General features: G+C 41.2%; 2 protein-coding genes across 2 annotated transcripts in view; both read right to left on the bottom strand.

The window, feature by feature from the left end:
* Positions 1-1,436: 1,436 nt before the first annotated feature.
* cdx4 (caudal type homeobox 4) lies at positions 1,437-4,520 on the bottom strand (the record flags this gene model as incomplete). Its single annotated transcript, XM_083980764.1, has 3 exons — positions 1,437-1,670; positions 2,512-2,657; positions 4,085-4,520. The coding sequence occupies 3 exons, from the start codon at positions 4,518-4,520 to the stop codon at positions 1,437-1,439; spliced, it is 816 nt and encodes a 271-aa protein (XP_083836890.1).
* Positions 4,521-14,829: 10,309 nt separating this feature from the next.
* Positions 14,830-27,329, bottom strand: part of kdrl (kinase insert domain receptor like) — a 41,171-nt gene continuing 28,671 nt past the window's right edge. Inside the window, exons 25-30 of the mRNA XM_083980574.1 lie at positions 25,293-25,392; positions 22,094-22,199; positions 20,414-20,538; positions 19,109-19,187; positions 18,529-18,632; positions 14,830-15,961 (exon numbers count right to left, since the gene is read on the bottom strand). Coding sequence (XP_083836700.1) covers positions 15,763-15,961; positions 18,529-18,632; positions 19,109-19,187; positions 20,414-20,538; positions 22,094-22,199; positions 25,293-25,392 — 713 coding nt within the window. The 3' untranslated portion in view covers positions 14,830-15,762. The remainder of the gene's footprint in view (positions 15,962-18,528; positions 18,633-19,108; positions 19,188-20,413; positions 20,539-22,093; positions 22,200-25,292; positions 25,393-27,329) is intronic.

The raw sequence follows: 27,329 nt of genomic DNA, 5'->3' as shown, positions 1-27,329 counted from the left end.
ACCGAGCGGGGACGGGAGCGCGGACGGAGCAGCCCTTCATAAACAGCGACCATCGCCCCTGTGTGTTCACACAGAAGTAGGGAAATCTCGCCCAATTAGTTAGTGAATCTGGCAGAAAATTGCCTCGTTACCTTTTTTCCCACACAGTTTTTAAATGGTAAAGTCTGTCTGCTCTCACCATTTGGGATAATAGTCAGGTAAGTTGAGAAGTGAACCAGGTTTAAGTTTAGTCTGAAAAGTTGTACCACCTTGCACAATTAAGCTAGCATGTCACATATAAACCAATTACTAATTAGCCTACTTTTGGCTAAAATATATTATTTCGGTTGGAATTTGACTTTCCATTACTACTTGTACAGACAGCCTCTATATGAAACATTACAACCTACTGAATGCAGGCCCTGTAAACAGTATAAACCTAGCTAGCAAAACGAAGCTAGAGTTTCATGGCCGTGTGTTTGTGGACTCAACAGCTGGCTGTGCAAAGCGTGACAACTTAACACATTCTACTTCCGTATTTTTGCATCTTGAATGTGATTCCAGTTTGTGCATTGGAAAAACTCTTTGGGATAGAGTTTGTTTTGAATTATTCCAGGTAGAAATGAGACGCATTAAATTGATCACATGGCCTTAGTATAAAGTCATCCCTCCATTGATAGACCTGTGCGCTAGGCATTATTATATTGCTCTGGAGTCGCCATAATATCAGTGAGGTGATAGTGACTGCTTACCAACTGTCTAAAATGTGTTATGGTGCTTAAATTAGCCTAATTTCCCTGAGATGGACATCCTGAGCTGCTTCACTTGTTATGCACCCAGATTGCTTTGTTTATAGCCTACCAAACTGCGTGCAAATGAAACCCAAACTGTACATTGACAAAAAAAAAGAGAAATTAGGAAAAATTGGAAAATGACAGGTATACTGCAAAAAAAGCATTTTATTTACATTATGAAAGTTGCCATCAAACGACCGCTATACCCGTATCGTTACCAGCTGCTGGATTGTGCTGAAAAAACGTGTGAAAATGATTTGTCAAGTCAAAAGCACTTCGTCCGGTGTGTGACATGAGCTGCATACAATCCAGTTTAAAGCTGCCTTTGAAAGGTCCCTGAATTCTCATTTTTTATTCACAAACACATACACTGCATCGCATACAAAAAAGGATATTTATATCTTATTAACTCACAAACAATTTAAAGCTTTTTAAGTTTGAAACACGTCGATTTTTTCGTTTTTTTTCATCCCCACGTTATTAGAACTATTCTATAAAAAGCAATATTTCAAGAGCCTCCGGCATTTCGTTGCTATGAATCAAACGTTTATCCACAGCGTTGTGCTTCAGGACGTGAGTTCAGATCCTCTGGCTGCCTATCAAGTGTCCTGTCAGCGTGTAGGAGTGCTCAGTTATGTTACATTGTCCAGAGGGTGAACTGTTTTACTGAGTCACAGTCACTTGCTGTATATTCCTGATAGATGGCAAGGTGTTCATTCCCTGAGGGGGGTACAGAGAGCCGTGGATGTCTGAGGGACTGAGGGACCCGGGCACCGGCAGAGGGCTTACTGAACCCGGGTCACTGTGCACAGACCCGCTGCTGCCGTCAGACTGACCCATCTTCTTCTTGATCAGTTTTCTCTCCTTGGCTCTGCGGTTCTGAAACCAGATTTTCACCTGAAAAGGAAAAAAAGAAAGAAAAAAATGAGTTACATTATGTTTAGGGATATGTGCCACCTCATTTTAAAATCAGACTAAACTAATTCCTGAAAAATTGATCAGTTGGAAATAAAATTAATTCATAATGACAAAATTAAGGTTGCCAGTTCTTTTTTTAATGCATATAATACACATACATGGGCTTGTAACGAAAACTATCGAATGGCAATTATGAATATATACTTATTTTTCAAGCTACAGAGTTTAATCTGCTTTTCCTCAATGAGTAATGAGTAACATAAATTAAACAACAAATAATAACAATAAAGAATTTAACATACAGGGTATTTTAGGTCTAAGCAATCCTTCATAAATGAGATAAAATGAAAACTATTTCATTCATATAAAATAAATTGGCTATTAGCCTAACAGTTTGTTAGGGCAAATACTATCTCATGAATCATAAATGACAATAATTTAGGCTAGGTGTACCAAAATGAATACATTTCAACAATTTGTTACTTTTAGTGTGATTTGCAAATAATAGAAATTTGAAAGCTTCCTTCTGCACCATGGAGAAATGTAATTTGAAAGTTAAGGAAAATTACTAATACAATATTTTTTCCTTATTGGGATTTAGCCAAATTATTGAACATAGAAAATTAGTTCATGAAATAAAATAACCACAGACAATCTATCAGAGGTTAAGCCCCGTCTTTAAATAATTTGAGTATTTGTATAGGCCTAATTTTGTACATATGTCGTATTACGCATGTGAAAACGGGCCTAGGTCTCCGAGTGGCTCTTGTGTGTGATTTATTAAGTGCATCCGCCTGTGACTATATTTCATGATACATACCTGTCTTTCCGACAGACCGAGGTTGACAGCCAGTTCAGATTTCCTCCTGATGGTGATGTATCTGTTGAAATGAAACTCCTTCTCCAGCTCCAGTCTCTGATGGTCTGTGTAAACTACCCTGTATTTCTCCTTCGTTCTCGTTTTACCTGAGAAGGTGACAGAAACACGAGAGAGAGAAAACACAACATAAATATTTTTGCTTGTCCGTTTTTAGGAACATCTGCCAGCAGCCAAGTGGCTCAACTGGAACATTTCGTCGGAGGAGGCTGCATGCCAGGACCGGCTTAATCTGCACATAGCATCTTTTTTTAGCTGTGTCTTAAATCCACATCTCTTTGTTTTATCTGCAGATAGGCAAATTGGGCTGTTTGATCTTTCTTTGATGACAACTGACTTTCAAACAGCCGCGATTCAGATCCTCCACTGACAAGTAAAAAAAAAAAAAAAAAGAAGAGAGAAACAAACACTCCCTGACAGTAGCTTGTATCACATCTGTTAGACCACGGTTCACAATTTTATAGGCCTGTGTAAAGAGTGCGTGTCTAGATAATGCAAAAAATAAAATAATGCTAGAATATATTACAAATATTTGACAATGGCATCATTTCGAAAAAAAGAAAAGAAAATAGTGACAGGCACTCATTTCCCTACAGCAAAGAATAGCCTGAATTAATTTCAATGAATGTTTAACAGTGCAAAATAGGCAGATTGTTTTATTATTTGGCAATGAATTACATAATCCTCGATTTAAAACTGTAGCCTCGACGGCTCTGTTCAGGCACAGTATAGGTGTAACTCCACGTTTGAGACACGAGCTGTGAAAAAGCCCACTCTTTCCGGCAATATAACTCTTCGGAGAGGAAGAGGGGTTGGTGCATATCAAAGTGAAGAGGTGTTAAAAAGCAAAGGCCACCGCCTGGATATGACGGATAACACTCAAAACACCAAACAATGTGACAGGAAAGTCGAGCTCACATCTCCAGGAATAATGACATTAACATCACAACTGGGCCTGGCGCCGATTCCTCGCACCTTTCCTTTCTTTTTATTTTATTTCCACCACAGCAGAGAATACAGTAGACTGAGCTGCTGGCCCTCAGTCCACTTCAGCCATCACAATTATGAGATATGGACATATTTAACTTACATCTAGTGCTAGTCTGATCCGGTTTTTAATTATTAGTCTCATTATTTTAAGCAGACTTGATCAATTACAACCTATTAAAGCTATTCTATTAATTCTTATTTTACTCCTGTATGGGAGCAGGCCGCTTGAGGCAAGTGTCACAGGCCCAGTTTTCATCTGTTCCTTCTGGTTTCAAACGAATTTTTACGCACTTTTATTTTCTCAATTTCTTATTATAGAAACTTATTGATCCTCAGCTCGTGATTGTTGTTTTTCCAGCAGTTCCACGTCATAAAATACACCAACTTGTGTAATTACAACGAAACGCGAAATACTCGTTAGGACCAAACTCTTATACGCGTAAAAACCTCAGGTTTTTCATGCAACGCTGTCGAGTGCTTCAGCCCATCGAATGTATAGCTAATTTTGGATCAACGATGCACTCACCTGTAGAAGATGATTGCGCAGTTTTGCTCATCCACTGGTATGAATTGCGCCTTTCTCTGTCTGGAGAGAGTTGTGCAACGTTTACGTTCTCCGGCGGCGGCTGTAACACCGCAGATCCTGGAGGATGCATGTGAGTGTACTCAGAGGAGCAGTAAGGAACCTGTCCAGGAGAGGAGTTGTTCATGGGTGTAGGAATTGTGTTAGGTGGTCCCAGACTATATGCGCCCCAGTCCTCTCGTGGGGCGCCGTATGTAGGTCCCCAACTCCCCGCGGACTGTGCGTGCGTATCCATGTTTGGCACATGATGGTATCCAGTAAAGTCGGGGTACTGTGGTGTAGAAACAAAGTTCTGTGGAGGCAGATTGATGCTTGATCTTCTCACTGGCCCTTGGTGATACATGCCGCTTTCTTTATCCAGTAGGTATCCCACATACATGATTTGGATAAAAAACAATTAAATATAGTAAAAACAACAGCAAAAGCGGGATGATGTTGCCTGTTCTAGGGCGACATTGTTGCCCTGAAACTGTTGGGGGAAAAAAACACAATCCTGCTTTTTATAGTCCAGAGAGATTCCCCAAGTGTGAAATGCGACGTAGTTCCAGTCTGTCTCCAGTCTCACATGATGTGTCTCTGTTGACAAGATGGTAAAGGTATACTTAGGCCGGTCTGACGTCAGCCAACCCCTCAACTCTTGGAGATTTGCATCCAAATGAGAGTGACCGGTGCTGCCGGCCCAGCTGTCCCCTCGCGCCCCGTCCCGTGCAGCGCGTCATCACCTGACAGTCGGCCTATCCCGACCAGGAGCTCTCCCCTCCATGAATACATTAACGCCGCGGCCTATCAGCTGCACGCGCTGCGCGAAACCGCCGAGGCAACACGCGCACATATGCATTACGCCAAAAAGAGGCTTGTGCGTAATTACGCACAGATATGTTTCCTTATACTGGATTTGATTCACTTTCTCGTGGCAATTAACTTGGCGTGAGCCTGCATCATATCACAGTTCTGTAGTTTTGTCCTCCGCAACTTTTAAAGGTGCATGTTTGAGAAACCTGTCTGGGAATTAATCTGTTTCCAACCACGCTTCACGCCCAGTGCCGACTTATTTCAGATATTCACTTGCAAACGAGGTGCAAAGTATGAGAGACTTCTCCTAGAGGCGAAGCCGGACCTTTAGTATTCCGTGTTCACACCTCAAGGTCGCACTTCACAGCTAATTCCGGTTACAAGGAAACTCCAACAACCCCCCCTGTGACAAACAGCGGCCTGCCACACATCAGTCAACCCGCTGTCTCCTGCAATTTACACTCCACTTCAGTTTTCTTTTACTTTTCTGCGCATTGCTCATGTCAATGTGCGTCACGGGTCTCGTCGAAATTGGCACCATAAGATCCGAGTTTGAAATTTGACATTTGCACACAGTCAGCCATGCCTTGAAGTTTATATAGGATACTGCCTTATAGGCCAAACAGGCTGATTCAGTACAACCTCACTAAACAATTAAAAAATGTCACAGGCGTTTAACGATAGGCCTATTTTTCAATGCATTCTTATTTAAAAACACAGAAACCGAGATCCAATTCCGTGCTACCTTGTGTGCATCATTACAGCTAAATAAATCCGTGCACAATTAGACAGATAGAACAGATACTGATGATTATTTCTCATGGTTCTCCTGCAGGTGGGAGGCCTTATTTAGCAGAGCTGTCTAATTGGCTTGTCTAAAAGTGCGCAGCAGAGTCATAAACGCTGATGAGGTTTCTCTGAAGCGTCTGTTTATCGACCAGAAAATATTTATGAGACAATGTAATGATGTAGGTGACCTCTGACAGGCCAGGCCAGACACTTATCTGATTTGGGGACAGTTTAGCAGCCTGTCAATGAGCTGCCTATTGGAGATCCAATCACAGTATCAAGTATGACACGTTTTCTCTTGTTTTTGTTTTTGCTAAATTCTTCCCACAATCACTAACAAGACAACAGGAATCTCGAATAGTTTCCTCTCTTTAAACTATAGATTTATGTCTCAAAGCATCACCATTTAAGTTGTTGTTGTTTTTTTGTTGGGTTATGGTTAGGGTTAGGGCTTTTTTATTTATTTTTTTATTTTGGGGCTACATTTAGTGTCTAAACCCATTTTTATTTTCTAATAGTTCCCAATCAGTTGCCGTCCTCTTCAGACTTGGCTGCATGTCTGTGCTGAGTTTGCACTGAGCTAACTTTTTGTCCTGTGATCTCCTCAGAGTGAAGACTGAGGAGTCAGACTGACTGCTGCCCTCCCGTGGATGTCTACACAACTACAGCTGCTGCAAACTGGTGCACGCAACCACACACACTCATCAGATTATTTACCTCAAGAGGGCAGCCTCTACCTACTGATAATAGCCTACTACTGTGGATGATGTAGGAGAGTTGTTAACATGCAGGTCAGCTGGTTGCAGATGACAAGTTACTGTAAAAATCCTTCTGACATCAAAGATAATATGTACTTTACTGGTCTTTTAAACATTTCATTAGACATGTTTTATCCTCAGATGCATTTCAGCTTTTTTCTATCACTTATATTTATTGAATTGTGAACTTTTGACATAATTTTTCTGGAGTTTCTGGATAATCTCACAAGTCCTCCTTGAAAAAACTCTCCCACCCTCCCAGTACCCCACCTTGATCTAGTCGCCATCGGCCTCCATAACAAAAATATTAGGTAACGTAATTATAAATTGACAGATTACTTAAACATATATATGACAGTGTTTATGCATACTTAAAATTTAAGAAATAAATTCCATATTTTATTTTAAATAAACATGACTTTTTTGTTTGATCAAATGTAAACCTTTGACAGTGCATTGATAGAAACCCCAAAATGGTCCGCAACAACCTTTCCAATTTACGTAAAGCAAGAAGATGATTAATCATCTTACTTTCATGAGGTACAGATCCCTTTTTTGGGTTGACTTCCTCACACTGGATTTATTGGACATACAAAGATGTCTGTTAAAGAGACAAAGGGGTTTCTAACATATTGTTTTAGAAATTGTAAGGACTTTTTTTTTCATTTATTTGATTATTTGCAATGGGACTCTGCATATTCATGAACATACAAAAAAATAATTTGTTGTAAATATGCCAGATTTAGCTCGGGAGCTAATTTCCATCCATAGTCCCATGTTTAAAGTGTTTATTACCATAATTAAACTGTACCTTATAACATTTCCTTATGAAGCATGTTGACCACTTGTTTAGCCAGAGACGTTATACAGTATATAAGGACTTTGGTTTAGCTGATGATTCTGCTATGTGACACAGGCCGACATATAGTTTAGTAAAATTGTTGTTTTCTTTTGTTATGTTGTCTCCAGGCTGTTCTCCCCTTTCTTGGCTTTTGACATTTCTTGCAACATCTACACAAGTGATGAGTCGTCTATTTTACAGTAAAAGGTGGCCCGAGGAGGAAATGTTCTATATAACTGTGCCTGAAATGACAAGTTAGCATGACAGGGCAGCTTGATGCGTGACTGACTCTGCCAGGCGCTTTTGTTTTCACATATCACATGCAGATGACTTTGATTTGAGAGCAGGGAGTGCACAGAACATGTGGTAATGTGTCATCGGTGTCTCCCTTCTCCACACTTCAGTTTGCAGCCACAGTCTATGACATAATCCAGCCGGATATTCAACAAGAGCAGACTTGTTGAGTTACAGATGAAACTGAGCCCAGTGTAACAGGAATAAAATGTCATCTCCGTCTCAAGTTGGATCTTGCCCTTTTATAACATAGATGAGGTTCAGGGGGAACTCTGACGACGAGGTCATAGTGGCTTTATCTTTATGGTCTCATGTTGGCTCAGTGTGTTCATATCGTGCTATTCAAGCAGTGTGTCTGCCACACCCTTTCACAGTAAAAGTCTTTCCTAAATGGCCCCAAAATGTGCTCTGGGTGTGAATTCCCTTGTGGGGTGTCCAGCATTTGTGGTCACTAGATGGCGCAATTGAGCTATAGATAGATAGATAGATAGATAGATAGATAGATAGATAGATAGATAGATAGATAGATAGATAGATGGATAGATGGATAGATGGATAGATGGATAGATGGATAGATAGTTTTTTTTTCTGAGTATGTGTGATATTGCACAGATGTACAGCTGAAGACCGACAAGGTGACTGTGAAACTATCCAGGATGTTTTGGGGGGGTCATGCTGAGTTTTCTGGCTCAGTCCCAACTGCACTCTAACATGAATCTGACAGAACTTATACAAATTGTATAAGCCTTGAAAAAAAACAAAAAAAGACCCAGTCCTGGAGAGGCATCAGGCAGGAATTACACTTTATTGTTCTGCTCCTCTGGTCTCTGCAGGATGTGCACCCTGGGGTCCACTTGACCCCGTCCACCATGGTGCACTTGACCCCCTCACAGTTGCTCAGACAGTCGGTGAGTCTGATCCTGTGTTTTCTCGCTCCCTGGAAAAACTGTCCAACCTATCATGGATTTTCTGGATGTGAGTGGTCACTTATCAACATTTAAGATTTAAGCACCTGTCAGGATTGTATTTTCAAACTGTACGACACGATGATGAAGCAAAGTGCGCCCAGTTTGAACAGATGTGTGCAACACTTTGCACATAACATAAAAGATGCTGGTGCTCAGATCTCTCATCTCAGATGGTGAGAAAAGTCGCCCTCTTTTCTCCGAGCTCAGCACAGTGTGCATGTAGTGAATCAGTGAAATCAGTGACAGTCTGCGGTGAAGCAGCCCAAGAATTCAGTTTGTTGCATAACTTCACTGATGTTATTGAAGTGGCCACGGCGCTCCGCAGGAAAGGAGGTAAAACAGGACCATCTGTTACTATTTTTAGAGAAACTGCCTGCACGGCCTGACACACAGGCACCGATCCTAGGGTTTGTCATCCGTAATGTAAAACACATGTAAAGGCAGGATGCTGCAAACACAAGTCATGTACTCTGATTAATTTATTCAGGATGCGACAGAAATAGACGTTGGCAAGATTGCCACAAATGTTTGTGTTTACGAGCTATTACGTGTCGTTTGAGAACAAACATTTTTTCACACTGTGGGAGCAGGGGTGTTGAGGAATTCTGGCTTTTTTTTTTTTTTGGTGGTGTGTGGGAATCAAACATCATGCGTGGATAAAACATCTACAGAGGAAGTGCGCCTTTTAGATACACCCTATGGTTTTTCACCATAAAGGAATCATAAAAGCAAACTTTCACAGTCTGTCGGAATAATCTGGAGTTTCTTGATGTATTGTAACCCAAACCACTTAGTGCCACTGCAAATTAGTCGTAGTGCAGAAAAGGATGCAACGCAGCCAGACCTCCAGAACAGGAGGTTCTGATGTTCCACAGTTGGTCTGGTCTGCTTGAAAGGATTGCACTTCACCAAAAGTATCCACGGAGCGGTGGGGAGGGCCCAACAGAAGCCCGGCAGCGACAGAAATGTCACAAAAAAAAACAAGCATCCAAACTCCAAAGTAACCCCATCGTGTTCACATTAATGACACTGCTGTGGCCGCAGCATTTTTCCCAGGCCTTCCTGGTCTGTGAGCTCTCCACACACTCCTTACCCCCCACCAGAGAGGTACACAATGGGGGCAAGTGGGTGAGCTGGTCCCGCTGCACTTTTGCCTTTGAATGGGCATTGATGAATCTGAAGGCTCCCGAGGGTGCAGGCCCGACATAGTTTAGCTGGCGTTCTCTGGAAACTATTTGAAATCAGTAAAAGCTCTTATCAGATACATGTAGCTCCGTGCAGCTGGCGTCAGCCTCCGTCTACGTATGTGGAAGCAGGAGATGATCAGCAGCACCGAGCTTATCTGATTGTTGTGATTTCTGTTTGTCATCGGCAAACAAACAGGCAAGGGAACACATGCTACGAATAAAGTGAATATATTGCTATTTTCCTCCACTGGTAAGCCAGGCCTGTCAGGTTCAAATCCACACTGACAATACAACCCATGTGATGTTTTTGCACAGTGTTTTAAAGAGATCCAGCAAATGTTCTCGCTAATGCTCAGCACGTGGTTCGGTCAAACACAAACAAACGACTGATCTTAATTTACCAAAGTGAGTTATGGTTCATGAGCTGTTTATTTAGCTGCACCAGCAGCACAGCTCGGAGGCTTGAGATGCCAAGTCTGTTTCTCAACAACCACTGGATGGGTGGAGGTGAAATCTTATTTATGGATGACTCGTGCTCACTTTGGTGCTCTCTTGACCTTTCAACCAGCCCACCGTGAAGATTACTTTTGTAGTTGTTGAGGTAAACACTTCAACAACTATTGCATTGAACTTACTCACTTCCCATCTTCCTCAGCTACTATTTTAGTACTGATTTACATATATTATCACGCTAACACTCAAAACTAACTAATATTCAGCTCTCTGTGGCTGGTTCCCATTATTAGCGCATGTGGCAACAAGCTACATCAACCCGTTGTTGATCTGTTGTTGTTTCCTTTAATCCTTTGACCCACTACTGAGGATCAAAATAGATGGAGGTCTTTATTTAGCTGTGTTGGCCAGGCCTTTTATTAAGGTGGACTGAAGTCAGGTGTTCTGCTGAGCCGGGACAGTATCCGGCTCATTGTTCTGCATTTAGGTGAGAGGTGCGGATGTGGCATACCCACCATTCACCTTCTTGGGCAGGGGTCCCGGGAATAGCATTGTGTGGCCGTTCATATGGAGAAACGGAGAAAGAGAGGGGAGGTGGGGAACTTTTGTGCTGTTTGCTCCCTGGTCTCAAATCGGTGTATGATAGGAATTCAAGCTGCAACAAATTCAGCTGGATTCCGGATGTTTTTTTGGCAACGTTTCAGACGTTCCCCGGATTCATTAACTTAACCTCCATGATTGATGGAGTGTTGTGCAGCCTCTGTTTGCTCAGGGAAGAGGCAGTGGAAGTGAAGTCAAGAACAAGGGGGGTCTCATTTGCAATTGCAATTGCATGCGATTGTTCAAAGGGAATCGCACGCAGACTGAACTGTGGGTGTGGTACCTGATACAAACTGGACATTTATCCATATTATACCATCTGCTGTCTGATTCTAGCGTCTAAGGACAGAGGGTGTCAAACACATTTTTGAGTTTCCTGTGATTTGTGACGTTGGCCTGGATTAAAAGCGGCTGTGGCTTAGGAGGTCGAGCGGTTTCAATCATGAGGCCAGTGGTGCAATTCCCGTCTAGTCCAGTCCACATGTGTCCAAATTGCCGCCTGATGTGTCATAGGTGTGTGACTGTACATTTGTGATAAACAAAGTGCTGTATGAAGTCTCCCGGCCCCTCTGCAGACAGATTAATGCTCCTGTCTCCCATGTTTCATTAGTAATACTTCTGATCACAGAACAATGATGGGAAGTTATCAAGGTCACGGCGCCGTCATTTATTGTATGCGTGGCTTTTTATTCAATGTTATGCTATGTTTATCTTACCCAGTCTATGTGATACTCATATCAACTCAGTATACCCAAAACTATCTAACTATAGTCTATGTGATGCAGGTATGAACAGTGTAACCTAAAAACAGTAAACCCACTACAACAAATTAGACTACACCACTGATCTTACCTATTGTTTTATTTGTGAAAAAGTATTTATCATAAAGATAAATTAAATATTTTTATGAAATTAGAAATATACAACCGGCAACTGTCCTTTGAAGATTCAAGGACAGTAATGAAGTAAGTGATGGGCTGATTAATTAATTAAAGAGGTAAAACACACTTTTATGATCACAAAATAATACAAGCCCATGGATTGATACACATTTTCAAACAGTTCATAAATAAAAATTATTTTCAGTCATTTTCCAGGCTTAAATTTCTCAAAATTGAATAAACATTCCTAATGGTGATCGTATGGGAGCCAGAATATTTCAGGGTTTTTCTTTTCATCACATTTCCTGGAAAATAATCATAACTTAAAAAAAAAAAATCATGCATATTACTGTATGTTGCACAATTCGAAAGAGAATGAGACTCCAAACCTCTTCATACAATCCACGTTAGCCCTGAACATGCCACAATGAATATGCATCCGTGGCCTGAAGAGGAAGACCAGATGGAATGAGACTTTTTTTTTTGTTTCCAGATGCAACAGGGCCAGACTTTTGTTGAACATGCAGATAGCCTCAAAAAGAGACCCTTTGGGATTTATGTTAATCAGAAGTTCAGAACTGTCATTACTGATATAGGTTGTGCTATATCAGCAGTAGTCTTATCTTTGATGTGAAGAAATGGGTATTTCATGGAGATCTTGAACTCATTTTATATCTTTGATCTTAATTAGTTGATCTTTAAAGAACTCTGTACAGTTTATCTCAGCTCCCAAACTCATGGAAGGATAAGAGCCGTCCTCAACCTTCTGCCTGAATGGAAAAATACTGTGTGTAGGTGCACATACACAGGACTGTTTGTTACCATAAAAAAAAAATCATGACAGTCAAGATACCCCTCCCCCTCCAACATCCTTCCCTTGTTTGTTTGTATCTCATATTCTGGAAATAGTCCACATCGGAGATTGTTGATTTGTGTATGGGTGTGATGTTTGGAGCTCACCTTACAGTAAACATAGTAAATCCTGTGAGGACAAGTGGAGACAGTCCAGGGCCGGACCTCTCCGGTCTTGTGGCGTGTGTTCCCCTCGGACACGCCCTGTGCCGGTAAGCAGGGGCACTGCGCTCCCATAGGAAGCTCTGTGTGTGGCGTCCTCCGGTCGTCACCAGGATGATTAAAAGTTCCTTCCTTTCCCACTTGGAGGGGCATTGTCCCGGTGAACAGACAGACTGCCGACACCGCGTCCTGGGGAGGAAGTGAGTCTCTCACCGTCCAAGGAGGAGCAGAGGAGCCAACACACTGATGGCACAGCCAGTCTGAACACACCCTTTCATTAAGGTTTAACTATGCAAATGGGAATAATCAAGAACATTTGATTTTGTGAATCAACGGGGCCGGAGTTAAATATAGTCTATAGTCTTGCTTGCAGCAATGGTTCCCAACATGAAACCCTCTGAGGGGTTGCAGGATAAATCTGAGTGGCCTTGAGCTGATTTTCAGGAAATGAAAGAAAAAAGAACACATTTTTTTATTTCGATTCACTGGAAAAGAAAATTCCACTTTGTGCCGGTAATAAGAGATCATACATAGACATTGGTTTTTCTTTTGAAGAGACAACAAAAGGTTTTTATTAGTCCCTATAGTATACTGTGGGTTTTATTCCAGTATACTGATTTTAAATGTCATCACTGTTTTTTTAAGAAGAAGAAAATTAGAAAAAGCTACCAGATTTGTGACAAATTAAACTCTTGGCCTGATGATGGCGCTAGATGGAAAGCCAGGAATAAAAAAAAACATCCCAAACGTAATGCAGCCAATAGTGGTCAAGTCATGTGAACCCCATGGTGGTGCTCGAAGAGGAGTTGGGATCGTCAAGGTCATTGGTACTTAACTGTTCAAAACTCTTCAAACCAGGCGCTGTAACTTATGTTTACCTCAAGCACGTGTTTCAAACATGAGACGAGACCTCAAGTAAAGTATAAATATATAGATCTTTATTTATTTATTTACTTCATATGCTTAGTTAACAGTGTTGGGGAACATTACTTTCATTAAAACTAACTTGTTACACTTCAGGAACAATAAGGAAAAGTTAGGACGGACGATGGCTTTAGCTGCTGTAGGAAATACTGATGATAGTGACTATGAAGAAATACAATGAAGTCCAAATAATCATAATTAATCTTTGCATTCAGATTGATACCATTGATTATTATTGTGATGGCAATAACTAAAATAATAGAACCAAAATAAATCAAAGAGAAGGTTATAAACAGTGAACATGATGTTAGGATGGTAAGAAATAATACAACAAATACTGAAAAACATTAGTTCCTACTATGTACTAGAGTTAAGAGTTAAATAAAATAGAAAATAAAATCAAGAATCTTTGTAACATGTGACCCTCAACACTGTTTCATAATAATATACCTTTAGAATACAAAATACAAATTATACTTGATATAAAGTATCAGTGCATAATCACTTCCTCTCCACATAAACAAAACCAATTGGTCCACAAATAAAAATTCATTATGGGCTTCAAAATATCCACTTTAACACTGTAGTTTACTTGCCGACGAATACTGTTATCTTGAGTCATCAATATGTTCGATGTGGCCGCATTCCAACAGAGTGTGCGCACAGTAACACATGAACATTAATGAAGGGTTTGGTCCACAATATGCTCAACACATCCTTTGTCACAAATGAACTGATCGCAATGCTGCTGAAACAAAATATAACAAAAACAATGAACCACACACACACACACACACACACACACACACACACACACACACACACACACACACACACACACACACACACACACACACACTGTACATGTAAGTGTTTTTTGTAGCCTGCCCTGCAAGCTTTATTAACAAGTACAAGACGAAGGACGGAGAATATCCACATACATGTTCCTACAGAGGCAGATTCCCTCAGCTTTACTATCAGTGAATACAGCAGCACAAACAGCTTCTAAGTGTGGGACGGGTTATTACGGAGCTGGAAAGTTCTTTGGTTAAAATCGGAGCCAGACCCAAGTTTTTACAATCGAAATAAATACGCAATTTATTTTACTAGTGCTTGAATAAACTGTTAAATCTTGTTCTAATTCAAACTGTACACAAGAAAATAAACAAATCTGATTTCCTTCTCACTTTTTCTTTTTAGATTAACCAAAAACAATTGAAGCTTCTTCAATTTCATGTTTGGAGGAATTTGAATAGACAGTAACTCTTAATTTACATGTTTTCATATTGGAGTTGTTATGTTTAATCTAAAGCTGTCTGGTCTTAACTCTCAGCTTTACCCTGTTTCCTCCATTAACCTGTGATTTTCCATTTTCCATGGAGAGCTTAAAAAAAAAACATGACAGAGCACTCCTCTCCTCTCCTCTGTGACTCTGGGTCAACCTGAGTTAAGTGAGCTGATAATTTTATGGAAATCATGAGCTATGACACCACAAATAAGACAATTTTCACATTGTAGAATTAACATTGTTGTTTTTTTCCTATTGAAAGTAGCTACACTACAAAAAAGCGTTTCTTTACAAACTAATTCTCAAGTTTAATTTTTTTTTTTTTTTTGGTGGGGTGGTTTATATATATATAATTAACTAAGCCTCAGCTATGGTCTCTCTTCTTTCTGCACGTTGTTCTTCTTCATAACAGTTGCAGTTTGTACAGTTGTAGTTTGTCTGTGGTGAAGTTGGGATCATCGTGGTTTGTTTTCACAGTAGAGCAAAGAAATACCTGAGCCTGTTTTCAGCCGTTTGACATATCACAGTTAATGTGGAGCGGGCCAGCAGCATTAACATCTGTCTGAAAACTGGAAAGGAGTCAACAGCCTACAGGTTTTTCTTTTGTTGCACAGCAGACGGCCCTGGAAATTAGAGGATGTAGAAGTTCTAGTCGAGTAGATTCACGAGGCGTTTCAGAGCGTCCTTTCTAAAAGGTTTAAGAGGGAATCTCATTGGTTTTCCTCTCAAATGTTGCTACAGAACAGTCCAGAGATAACGAGTCAAAACAGAGGAGAACAAAGCAAAGGTCTTGAGGCTACTAAGTCAGATTCTCCAAGGGCGGGGCAGGAGGCTACACGGGCGGGGTGGAGTAGCGCACCACATAGTTGTAGTCGGGCGGTGGGCTGTGACACTCCAGGCCAGCGTCCAGAGCCGAGTCGTCCAGGGTCGAGTCGTCCAGGCTGAAGTCCAGAGACGGGACTGTGGTTTGGAACTTCTCCTTCTCCGTGTCACACAGCACAGACTCCTTACTCTTACTCACCGCCTTCATCCTGAAAAACACAAAGAGCGACAACATAAATACCAACAAACACACACTTTAACGGTTCATTCCCAACTCGACTGGAAACAATAAGTCAGTGGGAGCACTGTGAACCAGCCTCTAATTGTTCTGTCCATGAAAGCAGATGTAGACAAATAAGTGGATAATGGACAAATCATCGGCCTCGTACAATAAACAGACAGTGCTAATTGCACAAACACTGGAAAACAAATATGACACAATAGACACAACAAATCAGTGTGTTGTGACAGGATGATCTGTTGACATCCTGACCAGGAGATGACACTGACTGCACCCAAACTGACCCCAGGGCTTTTCTAAGAAGAAAGTCTTTTGTTCACTTCATTGGAAAAATTATTCACAGCCCTCATGCAAAGGCTTTTGGTATCACTGCAACAGCTGTGGAATGATTCTGATCTCATAACTTTTCAATAAGATTTGTTTTTAGAAACATTGCTGCAGTCTCTGTGGATTGACAAATACCCAGTTTTAAAGGACCAGTGCGTCATGTTTAGAATTGAATATAATATTAATAACAATGATTACGTTTTCACTGGTGTATAATCATCTGAAACTAATAATAATCACTTTCCAAGGATGTAGCTCTGCCATGTTTCTACAGTAGCCCAGCACGGACAAAATAAACACTGGCTAAGGAGACTGCCTTTAATGTTTTTATGAATGCAATCCGCTCCCTCGGTGAATAACACTAAACCCAATGCACTAGTCTTTTAATTTATTCTTAATAGCAATTTGTTTTCTTTAAGGCGATCTGCCCTGATCGCTCTCACAATGGAGAGCTGCTTGATATTTTGGATTCAAAAAGTGCCCCTTGTGAAGCTGCACAACTGGACAAACCTTCCCTCATTCACATATGATGTAATCCATCATCCCGAGCTTTTCTGCTTCATTTGATGCTCAGAATATGAGTAATCGCCTCTTATTGTCTTTGGGGGTTGCTAAGGGGTTTCCAGAGCTCCTCTCCTGAGGCCAAAGGGTCAGAGCCCAGTGAGGGGGAAGTGATGGTGCTGTACTGGAATGCTGCTATGATGAATAAACTACCTGGTAAACTAAGCATCAAAAACAGCCAACAATAGTACGATGCTGTGTCGCCAATGCCAAGCACAAGGTTACAGCGCAGTTGGCAACAGGAAACAACATGAGTCAGGTTGATCATCACAATCTTTGACCCTGAGCTGAAGATATTTGTAAATACATTGTCTGATGATGCCAAATATTTAGTTGTTAGAGCTTAACGTGTGAAACTTGCTGGTTTTATGAATCATAATGATGGTATAAATGAATATAGTTTAAACTGTTGGTTGGATAAAATGGGACAGATTTTAATTTTTACCACACTTCAGCAACCTGAGGAGGTTATAAGAGTGGTGAAGGCAGAAGGAGCAACAGGTGGACCCAAGCTACACAAAAGATCCACAGCACTACAGCGAACAGGGGAGGCCCTTATAAACCCTCCTAAGTTCAAAGGTGGCAGTGATTGAGTGGTTGCCCAGCGAGGAGGTCCTCCCCGCAAAAATATAGATCATTCTCTGCATGCCTGGGTCGACTCTCTCTGCCGCGCTGAGGCCCTGATAACACCAGCACGTTTTAAATGTGTCGAGGTGGCCTCAGCTTCAAGTTTTCAGAGTTAAGACACTCAAATACAGTGTAGGTGTAGTGAGAAGTTTGCTCACTACGACTCAGCAGACGTTCAGGAAACACAAGATGATTTAATTTATTGCTGCTTGTCTTAGTTTTCGTGGCACAAGGCACACCACTTGGAAAGAATATTAATAGTTGTTATTGAGCAGGGAACAGCAGATTGATGCTGAAAGGTTGAAAGTACAATTACCTACTACAAGGGTTCAACCCAGTGAATTAATCCTGCTACTGAGCTGCTGTAAGTTCTGTATGTAAGCATCAAGATGCCTGTAGACACCCAAAATTTGATTCAGATTTGACTTTTTCTTCAAATAACACCTCGATTTTCCTTTTTTTCTCCATGACATAAGTTTTATAAACTTGCTCTAACAGCATCTTAAATCCATCAGATGCTATACAGGATTTTGGAGTAAACACAGTCTGTCCACGTCACTCCTTTGAGACGGTGTGTTTTTGTTACCCAGCATTGGACTATAGAGGACGGCCATGACTCATAAGCTAGGTCAGTCTGGGAGGTAGCTCATTCAAGGCTCTTTAAGGGAAAACAAAAAGGTTTTAGTGCGGCTGTTAAAACAGCCAAACCTCAAGTGACGCAGCTACGCTGCTTTTGTTCTCTGTCTTTCAGTTTGTCACCTTCAAGCCTTTTCCCTCCTACCCCTCCTTTGTGCTGCTGCCCCTCACGCATGGTTTCTTCAGACAAAAGGGAAAACTAGCTGCCGACTTTAAGACAGAAGAAATGTGTGTGTGTGTTGTATGACAGTTATAGCGTCTACATTCCTGCACAGCGGGGAGGTTTCCAAGCAGGTATTTTGCAGTCTCCTCCAGTGCGTTTGTTTGTGAAAGTGTGTGTGTGTGTGTGAGAGACAAGTGTATTGTGAGGTGTAGTGTACGTACGCTAGAGCCATGATGCTCAGAGGTCGACCTGCCAGCGATTCGAGGCGTTTCAGTGTGTTCATGTTGTCAGAGGAGAGGCCCATCCCACTGTCTGAGTGGCCGTCCTGATGATGACGATGGAAAGAGAGAGTAGATTATTAAAACACATCATCGTGTCTTTTACTTTTTATTGTCTGAGGGCAAATCACACATCTTTTATGAGTGCATTTTATTTCTATAGAACATTTGAGAACCAGAGTTACAAACTGCTTCACAGGTGCACATAAAATATAATAGCGTAAAGTATGAGTAAGTAACTAGGAACTCTACATAAAATGACAGCCCAAGAAGAAATCATCTTAACAAGAGCCATTATGGTTTAAAACCCAGTTCAATCAATATGAAAATTGACCCGAATCCAAATTCTTTTATCATCTCATAGCGTTCAAATGAGCCACATATATGATTTATGTTCTTGTGTGGAGTTTCAAATTGATGTCACATGCCTGTTACCTAACTAATGGCTCGGTTTAGGAACAGTTGAAGTGCGTATTGCGTGTCTGTCTCTGGTGTAGTCCGTGTGTCAGGGAGAATAACTTACCCCGTGGCTCTCATTTGTCCCATTCTCCATGGTAACCTCGTCAAAGGTTTTCACACTAGCAGGACGGATCTTGATGTTCCTGGCAAAAGAATATTTCCAGGGTAAATGTCCAAAATATCCTGAGAAGTTCTGTTTCTGTTCAGAGAACCAGTCGATTACACTGGAGCCAGGAGGCAAAGTTCAACAACAAAACCGCAGGAACTTAATCACTTGGATCAACAATACGCATCATCTGTGACATTGTACTTTGAAAACACACCTTGTTTACTTTGCATTTCAGCACTCAGAGGCTTAAACGACTGCTTAATTTAGCTTAAGCGTTAACTGTCATTACTGCTTTTCAACACCTACTCAATAAACACACTTGGAGGACTTGTGAAAACTCAAGACTTTAACAAATATTATTTCAGTCGACATAAATCTGGAAGCTGGCTCTATCGTTTTTAGGGAAATTCCTCACAGCAGCCACAATACTGAAAGCTCTCTGACCATCAAACTTCCGTGTCTATATTTCTTATCAAATGCCCATCAGGTTACTCATTGTCCCCAGGTCAGACCTAAATGTTCTCCTTGTAGCTTAGTGCCACATGAACAATAACTGCTTTGGACTTTATTCAGTGCTAAGTGGGAAGATAATTTAAGTATTTCCTTTGCAAAACAATTCAGTACTCCTTACTCCTTCTCTTACTCTGAGGATAGGTTTACATATTATTAAGATAAGGGGATTTATTTTGAATTTAAATCAGCTGCAACTGATTTCAGATTTCAGGGAGCCAACAAGACTGGCGCCTCAAGCCAGGATCTCAGCATGGGTTGGACGAAGCGGTTCTTTGGGTTGAACACCAACATCAGCGTGCTAAACGTGGCGCAGAATTACAATTTCAAGTTGTTGATGGTGTTAGATGGAAAGTTAAAGGGTTGCAAAATTACCACAGATTTTCCCAAGGGGAACATGAATATCTGCACCAAATTCAACCTTGTGGTGGTGGTACGGGAAACATCTGGGAGTTTTAATCTGGGAACCATGAATGTCAGGACTAGACTTTTCAACAGGTAGATGCTGAGATATGTCACAGGTTAAATGGGAGCTTTAACTTGCTGGACAAGATCACTTAAGTCATTAGGATTCAGATTCTTGACAACATGGGTATCTGTCATAAATAATATGACAATACATTCATTAGTTGTCAACATTTTTCTGTTTGGATCAAAGTGTGGGAATAACAAATTCCTCCTCAAGTTCCCTTGTGTTTCAGTTGTGTCTGTTGTGTAAACCAGCCAGTGAACAAGGATCCGTGTTCTCACCAGTTGCTCCCTGAGTCACAGTGGGAGGACGGTCGTGACGGTGTCTCCTCTGACAGCACCGTGGTGGTCGGGTCTCCCACCTTCCCCAGCAGGGCTGTGTTGATGGGAATGTAGTGCTTTCCATCCTAAATCAACCAGAAAGAGACAAGACATCTAAGATCACACCCTACAACAAGTGGATTAAGTAGGTTGACACATCCCCAGGTCGTGTGGCGTGCAGCCAAAGACGGACATGCAGAGTAAATCCAAAGCAATAGACTGTGATTTGAGAGAAGCCGTCAGTCTGGGACCAGCCGTCCTGCGCTGTAACAGAAGCTTTATTAATGAGAGTCAAACCCCTCCACTGTTCCAGTCTGAGCTGTTTCTCACGAGGATAGCTTTTACGTACTCATTTGTATTGCACCATGCTGTAGTTTTCATGTGATGTGATGTGATGTGTGGCCTTGTGTTTCACTCATATTACTTCCCTCGACTGTGTGGTCTTTTCAGGAGAAGTAAAAGATTCCTTTTGTTCCTCAGTCTGGACAAAAAGTGTGTTTTCTTAAGTGGCGGGAAGATGCCTCGTGCATCCCGATGGCTGAAAATGATCTGGGCTTGTTAGGATTCAAGCCAATGTCCTATCATCAGAGATAACCGATGCTGAGCGCCCCTCCTGCTTTAGTTTCCATTAATCTACTACAGTAACATCTTGTTATTCTTTCAACACCAAAGTAGTTTTTTGGGTTCAAATGTCAGTGGCTTGTTATGTTGTTATGTACTGCACAGGGCCATAACTTACTTTGTGCTGTTTTTACATAGTAAACCTAAAAAAAAAAAAAAACATTAACTTGTGAAAACAAAATTAAGTAAAGGGACCTGAAACTGACCCAACACAAATGCCCAATTAATGTCCATGTGTTCAGAGCTCAGAGTGAATCTGCTGGTTGACACACACACACATACACAAGCACGAGACTTGCAACAAGGTGACGTGTCCACACTTCAGCATGGATACTGCATAAATAATAATTCGGACCCGTCCGGCGTCGTGGCTCAGGTTTCAGACTTTTTTAATGTTATTTAGCTGCTCAGGTTAAAGGGTCCTGGTCCCATGCTGGCTAACAGTCCGACTCTACTGTGAGGAAGGCTAACTGAACTATGTTGGGTGGATGCAATATTAATATTTCCTTACCATTTAATATATTTACATAACAACAAAACACAAAGATTTTACTGCATATCTCGAGTACATATTTGTTTGCCTGATTATAACAAACACTTCTGACAGCCTCATATAAGCAACCAGCTTCCTACAATTTGTGAAAAATAACAGACAATGTTATCTCATATCACACTAATAATTACATGGTTTTTCCATATATTCCAGAGGGGGCCAAGTGTTGTTGTGTTACTCTCTCAGTTACTACAGTACACCCTCCTGAACCAGACGAACCTCTGAATCTTCTCTTGGCTGTGGAACCACGTTGTTTCCTCAATATTCGTAATGTTTGTGTCTCATATTTGTGACTGATATTTTTGTGCTTCCAAAGAAATTAATCATAAAATTGTAGCTTGCGTTCACACCAGAGCTGTACCGTAACCCTGTTGTTCATAGAAAACCAACAATTAGGACTGAAATTTTGAATGTTGGACTTTTAAATGCGTACAGGGTTTGAATCATACACAACAACACTTTCATACCTGCTGTACGCTGGCCTGAAGCAGGTCTCCCAGCGTCTCCACCAGCTCTGTGAAGGTAGGTCGCCCCTGTGGCTCGCCGTGCCAGCAGTCCAACATGGTCTGATATCTACAGGCAGAGAATATACCACTGATTAAAAACACACACAAACCCTCAGCATGCTGTGTGGACACAGTCTCAATGGTAATACCGAGAACAACAGGCAGTATATTAAAGAGATAGTTCAACATTTTGGCAAATTGGCCCATTGCCATAATCCCTAAAGTCATAGCAGTAGGTTTGTTACCTTTATTTGTTTTTATTGAGCTGCTCAGAGCTACACTACGGAGGCTAATGGGATTTCTTCGTTTTCCTCATCAAACTCATCAAATACACAATCCAACAACTCCAAAATGCTCTGGTGGACAAGTTGTGACCTGCACATTCACCACGCTATGAGATAATAACGGAACATTACGAGACGGAGCTGTTTTAGAGGTAAATGCAGCTGCTTGCTGGAAAACTGCCCCCGACAGGAACGCGCATCAGCGGTTTTGCATGAATTTACCTCTAAAACAACTCTGTCTAACATTTCGTTATTATCTCATAGCGTGGTGAATAGGCAGGTCACAACTTGTCCACCAGAGCGTTTTGGAGTTGTTGGATTGTGTATTTGATGAGTGTGATGAGGGAAACCAAGAAATCCCATTAGCCTCCGTAGTGTAGCTCTGAGCAGCTCGCGGCTCTGCTCCGCCGTTCTAAAAATAGCTTCCACCGACAATTAAAGGTAACAAACCTACTGCTATGACTATAGCGATTATGGCAATGGGCCAATTTGCCAAAATGTTGAATTATCCCTTTAAGGTTGATGCACCAAAAAATGTGACAGATTGAGCAGCTTCAAGAGGGGGAACCGCTACCCCAGGATTTGGGGTCCTTTGTCTTTTCATCCTCAATAACCAAACCCTGAATGACCATATCTGGGCAACCTTTGGACTGACTGTCATCTAGAACATTTGTTCATCCTCTCTGTTTTCTGCGGGAAGAGCCTCTGGGGTTGTATCTGATTCTCCCCTGGTCTTGGGTGTGAGGACCAGTGAGAGCGTACAGCCTCGCTCAGGTCTCTGACAAGCTGTCAGCGTCTCTGCCCATGTGGGAAGACTCTGAGCCTTTATGTGAGTTTCCATCGCAATGGTCCGTCTCATTTTGTGGAGGAATTTGGAAACGGAGCACCTCTGCTTCTGTTTAAGTTACGTTCACAGCATGTCACTGATTCAGACTGGTTGGTGATGGATCCCTATCCCATTTCTGTTACAACCACCACTCTCCCCTACAGAAATCATAGGTTTTATGTGAGTGAAACTATTTCGATTCCCTATTGGGATCACATTCAGTTAATCTAAAGTTTGAGGACTTGAAAAACAGATGGCTGCTGGTCGCTGTTGTATTAACCCAGTCCTCTACTCCATCTGTATTTGTTTGCAGGGCATCTAGACCTCTCTGCCCCTCAGTGTTGTCAGGCCCGGCTGAAAGAAGCCAAGCGGCTGCCATTTTCATGTTAATGAGCACAGAGTATATTCGTCCAGGTGGTAGCCCTCCTAACGGTGACAGGATGTGGAGAGCATGATCGCAGCCTTTTAGCATATAATTCAGGAGGGAAGTAGACACATTGTATGACTACACAATTTAAACCACATTTCCTGCCTGGTCCGTAATGAGAATAAATAGCCTCCCCCTGCATGTTTTGGGTCTATAGGGAGTGTGGTGTTTCTGAGGGAGCTGCGATTCTCTGAAAATTAGCTACTTTGTCCGATTGGGAATGTGTGGTAAGATGGGAAGTGTGCATCCTATTTATTGTCCTCCCACTCTCCGTGCAGCATCCGCTAAATTCTTTTGCAATGCATCAGGATGTGGGATCTTATTAACAGGCGGTAGACAACATTCCTGATGAATCATTTCTGCAGTGGCGCAGATTAATTGCTCAACACCTCCTCCAACATCATGTGCTTTTTTATTATTCATATATTGCGGGTTTAGGGTCAGTTCAAAGTGTCAAAACCTGACTTTATGAACACACATCATGAACTGCAGACCTCTCAAGGGACTCACCCCGCTGACTCTTGAGTGTATTACTGTGCATCCCATTCAAACTGATATCAGCAGGTTTCATCTTGGCTCTAAATGAGAGGCAGCCCTCACAGTGTTAACTATGCAAAGAATAGTATCTGGCAGTTCTGTTTTCGTCAATGGACTGCCTGAACCAAGATGGAAAGTATGAAAGATTCTTGGCACCACTGGGTCTGTATCTACACATCGTGTGCTCTGACTGAAAAACTATGGTCTGGATTAGATTTTATGTATCGTATCCAATCACCGTCTCCTTTGCTGATAAATTCATTCAGTTAGTTCTACTTGGCACAAGTTGCTTCAAAACGCTGGACCTTTTGTTACCACATTGTTATTAAGCAGAAGTGCAGTATTATGCTTTCAAAACAAATAAGATTTGTGAAGTTTGACTATGTGAGTCATTTTAAATTAAAACCAGACACAACATATGCACATGTTATGGTGAGACCCAGTTCCAGAGCTCAGACTGTGTAGCCCATAGATCTGGTTCAGCTGTACATAGCACAGAGGAGTCAAAGTGTTCTCATTACAAAAAATGTTTGTCTAGCTCCATCATTGACTGACGGCATGGACACCAGAGAGGAGGACGCTGTGTCCTCCCACAGATATTTATGTCCAGGACCATCCACCAGCCCCTGCTTTTAAAAAGTCTCCAGTCTGTGGATCCATCTCTCCTCACTGGGGGAACTTGGACTTCCTTTGTTAAACTTTCCTCTCAGTTACATTTGTGCCACTGTCGGTCAGAAAATGCTTTTGAGCCTCAAGCTCGCTAATCAGTAGCTAAAGTTTCCTCCCACAGCATTTCAGAGCAGGGTTACCCATGATTCTTATCAGGCACCCCACAAAGAAACAATGCCTGCTCTCAGTTGTATATTGATATGGGAGGCTTTTACTTGCTGCCTTTCCTTTCGTGGCCATTGTGAGGAAAACATACTGCCAGGGGTATTGAGCTGGATGAAATAAACAACATAAACTCTCACTATAAGAAAAACACATTTAAATGAAATGATAAATTATGCTTTGATTTGTTGTCTACAGAAATAAAAGTGGACTTCATTATATATATAGTATAAATATATATGAATGAATTCTCACATTTCGGAGGAAGAATATTCAGGCGCTCTCATCCTCGTTCCTTCTTTAAGCCTGCAGCAAAATTCTTCATCAATTTGCACACCAGGGTACGGCGAGGCACCTGGCAGAGGAAAGAGGGGGAGAAGTTTAATACATTGATAAGTTAGACATAAGAAGAGTGTTGGGTAACATGATGTGGTTTACGTGAATATGTGATGTTATATGATATTAACATTATAAAATCCAACTGTAACAATATTGAGAAAGTTGAATCAGTCGTCTGTGCTCGTGGTGCTGTAGATACTGTATATAATGGAGATACAATATTGATACTGGTTCAGGGAAGAAAGGAGAAAGAAAGAAAAGAAACAAAACTCTCAGGGCACCATGATTTATAAAGCTGGTTCTTGCCAATGTAATTTTCAAATCGTTGACACAAATTGCTTGGTCAAAGTGTTTTCAGGTTTGGGGAAAATTAAAACAGGAGACGAAAGTCAAATGAACAATTTTTTTGTTTTTGAAATGATTGGATGATGTAACTTTGGTCCACTAATGACACAGGACAGTGGGGTCTCCATTGTACACTAAATGTATAATATTGTTATATTTGGACTGCTGAGTCGAGGATCTGTCAAATGTATCACTCACCAACCAAAAGGGAACCACCGCTAATTTTATTTACTTTTGAACCGTAATGTTGGCAATAAAAATTGCATTTCGAGCCAAAGCGTCATGCTTGGCTCCCTGTGAAAACATACAGTCATACACTGAACCAACGTATATCCAATATCCAGATTTGCTGGTTTTGGAAAATACATCTCCATTTTATACAATCAACACCATTTCTTGAATCATTAAATAATATTTTTGTGTGTTTGATAGAATTCCCCACACACAATGTAACATACCATCTTTGTAGCCAAATGCAAAGGAAAACCACAGATTTAGCTTTGTACTGTAGTGAACACAAAGTACTCTAAAGAGATAAAGCTTACCAGCTATTAAAAAGATTATACTCTCTCTATATATTTTTAAATATAAAAAGAGATATGAAGGCTCCAAACAAAACTAGAACATGCACTTAAGTTTACAATGCAATGTGCCGGAAACTGTTGCAAAATTTAGTGGTGGTCATGGTCTTTATATATAGTGTTATATGACATCATACCTCAGCGGTAAGTGTTTATGATCAGACACCTCTTTCTCCATATGATAAAATAAACATTTCCCAACATACAAAGTGATAATGGTGTATCTGTAGTTCGATCAGCACCATGGGGACCTAGTTCACGTTTTGGCATCAACACTACACTAACAAGGTTTGGATATTTGATCTCACAAAACGGAACGGACACACTTCTGGTTCACAGAGTGATCTGAAAAACACACTTGGGTTCCCCTGACCTCCGAAGATGATCAGATTGCAAAGCTCACTTCTTTGCCATTTTTCTTGGTCATTTTGTATCTTTGTTTCCTGATTTATTTTTCTGAGGCCTGGCTAACACTAGCCAGATGTGTAAGTGTTTCTTTAACGTAAAATGTGGTGAGAATGTGTCAGGAGTGAGGCGGAGGGGGGAAGAGACCAAGACAAAGAGGAGCGGGGAAAAAAGAAAAACTGTCATAATGACGTCAGTGTGTTTTACATTTAAAAGAATATGCAATTTGACACACTTTTTTCTCCAATGCAGCAGGCGACGACACCGTATGGCAGCGTTTCAAAAGCAGCGCAGTCAGAAAGTAAAGCGCAGCAATACATCCAACCTTGGCTTGCTTTTTTTTAACGCTCTACTCTTATGTTTACCCTGCTTCCCATGGTGACATTTGAACATACAATATTTCATGTTGAGTCTTGCTATAGAAACATGTGGTGAGCTCCGTGCCATGGTGCAGAGGCGATCATGGACCAACACACAATGGTGTCTTAAAGGCTGCAGTGGTTTCACAGCAGGGGCACACTTTTACACTGATCTGGCTGCTTGGTTACAGTGAGTTTGTGTTGCCAGCTGGGAAAGAGATGGATAGCTTAAATAGGAGGTCTTCTCCCCTCTTAATGTCCCA

This window comes from Trachurus trachurus (genome assembly GCF_905171665.1).
Source record: "Trachurus trachurus genome assembly, chromosome: 10".
In the NCBI taxonomy this organism is placed as follows: domain Eukaryota; kingdom Metazoa; phylum Chordata; class Actinopteri; order Carangiformes; family Carangidae; genus Trachurus; species Trachurus trachurus.
The sequence above is the reverse complement of the archived record's forward strand: the minus strand, read 5'-3'. Positions and strand labels throughout refer to the sequence as shown.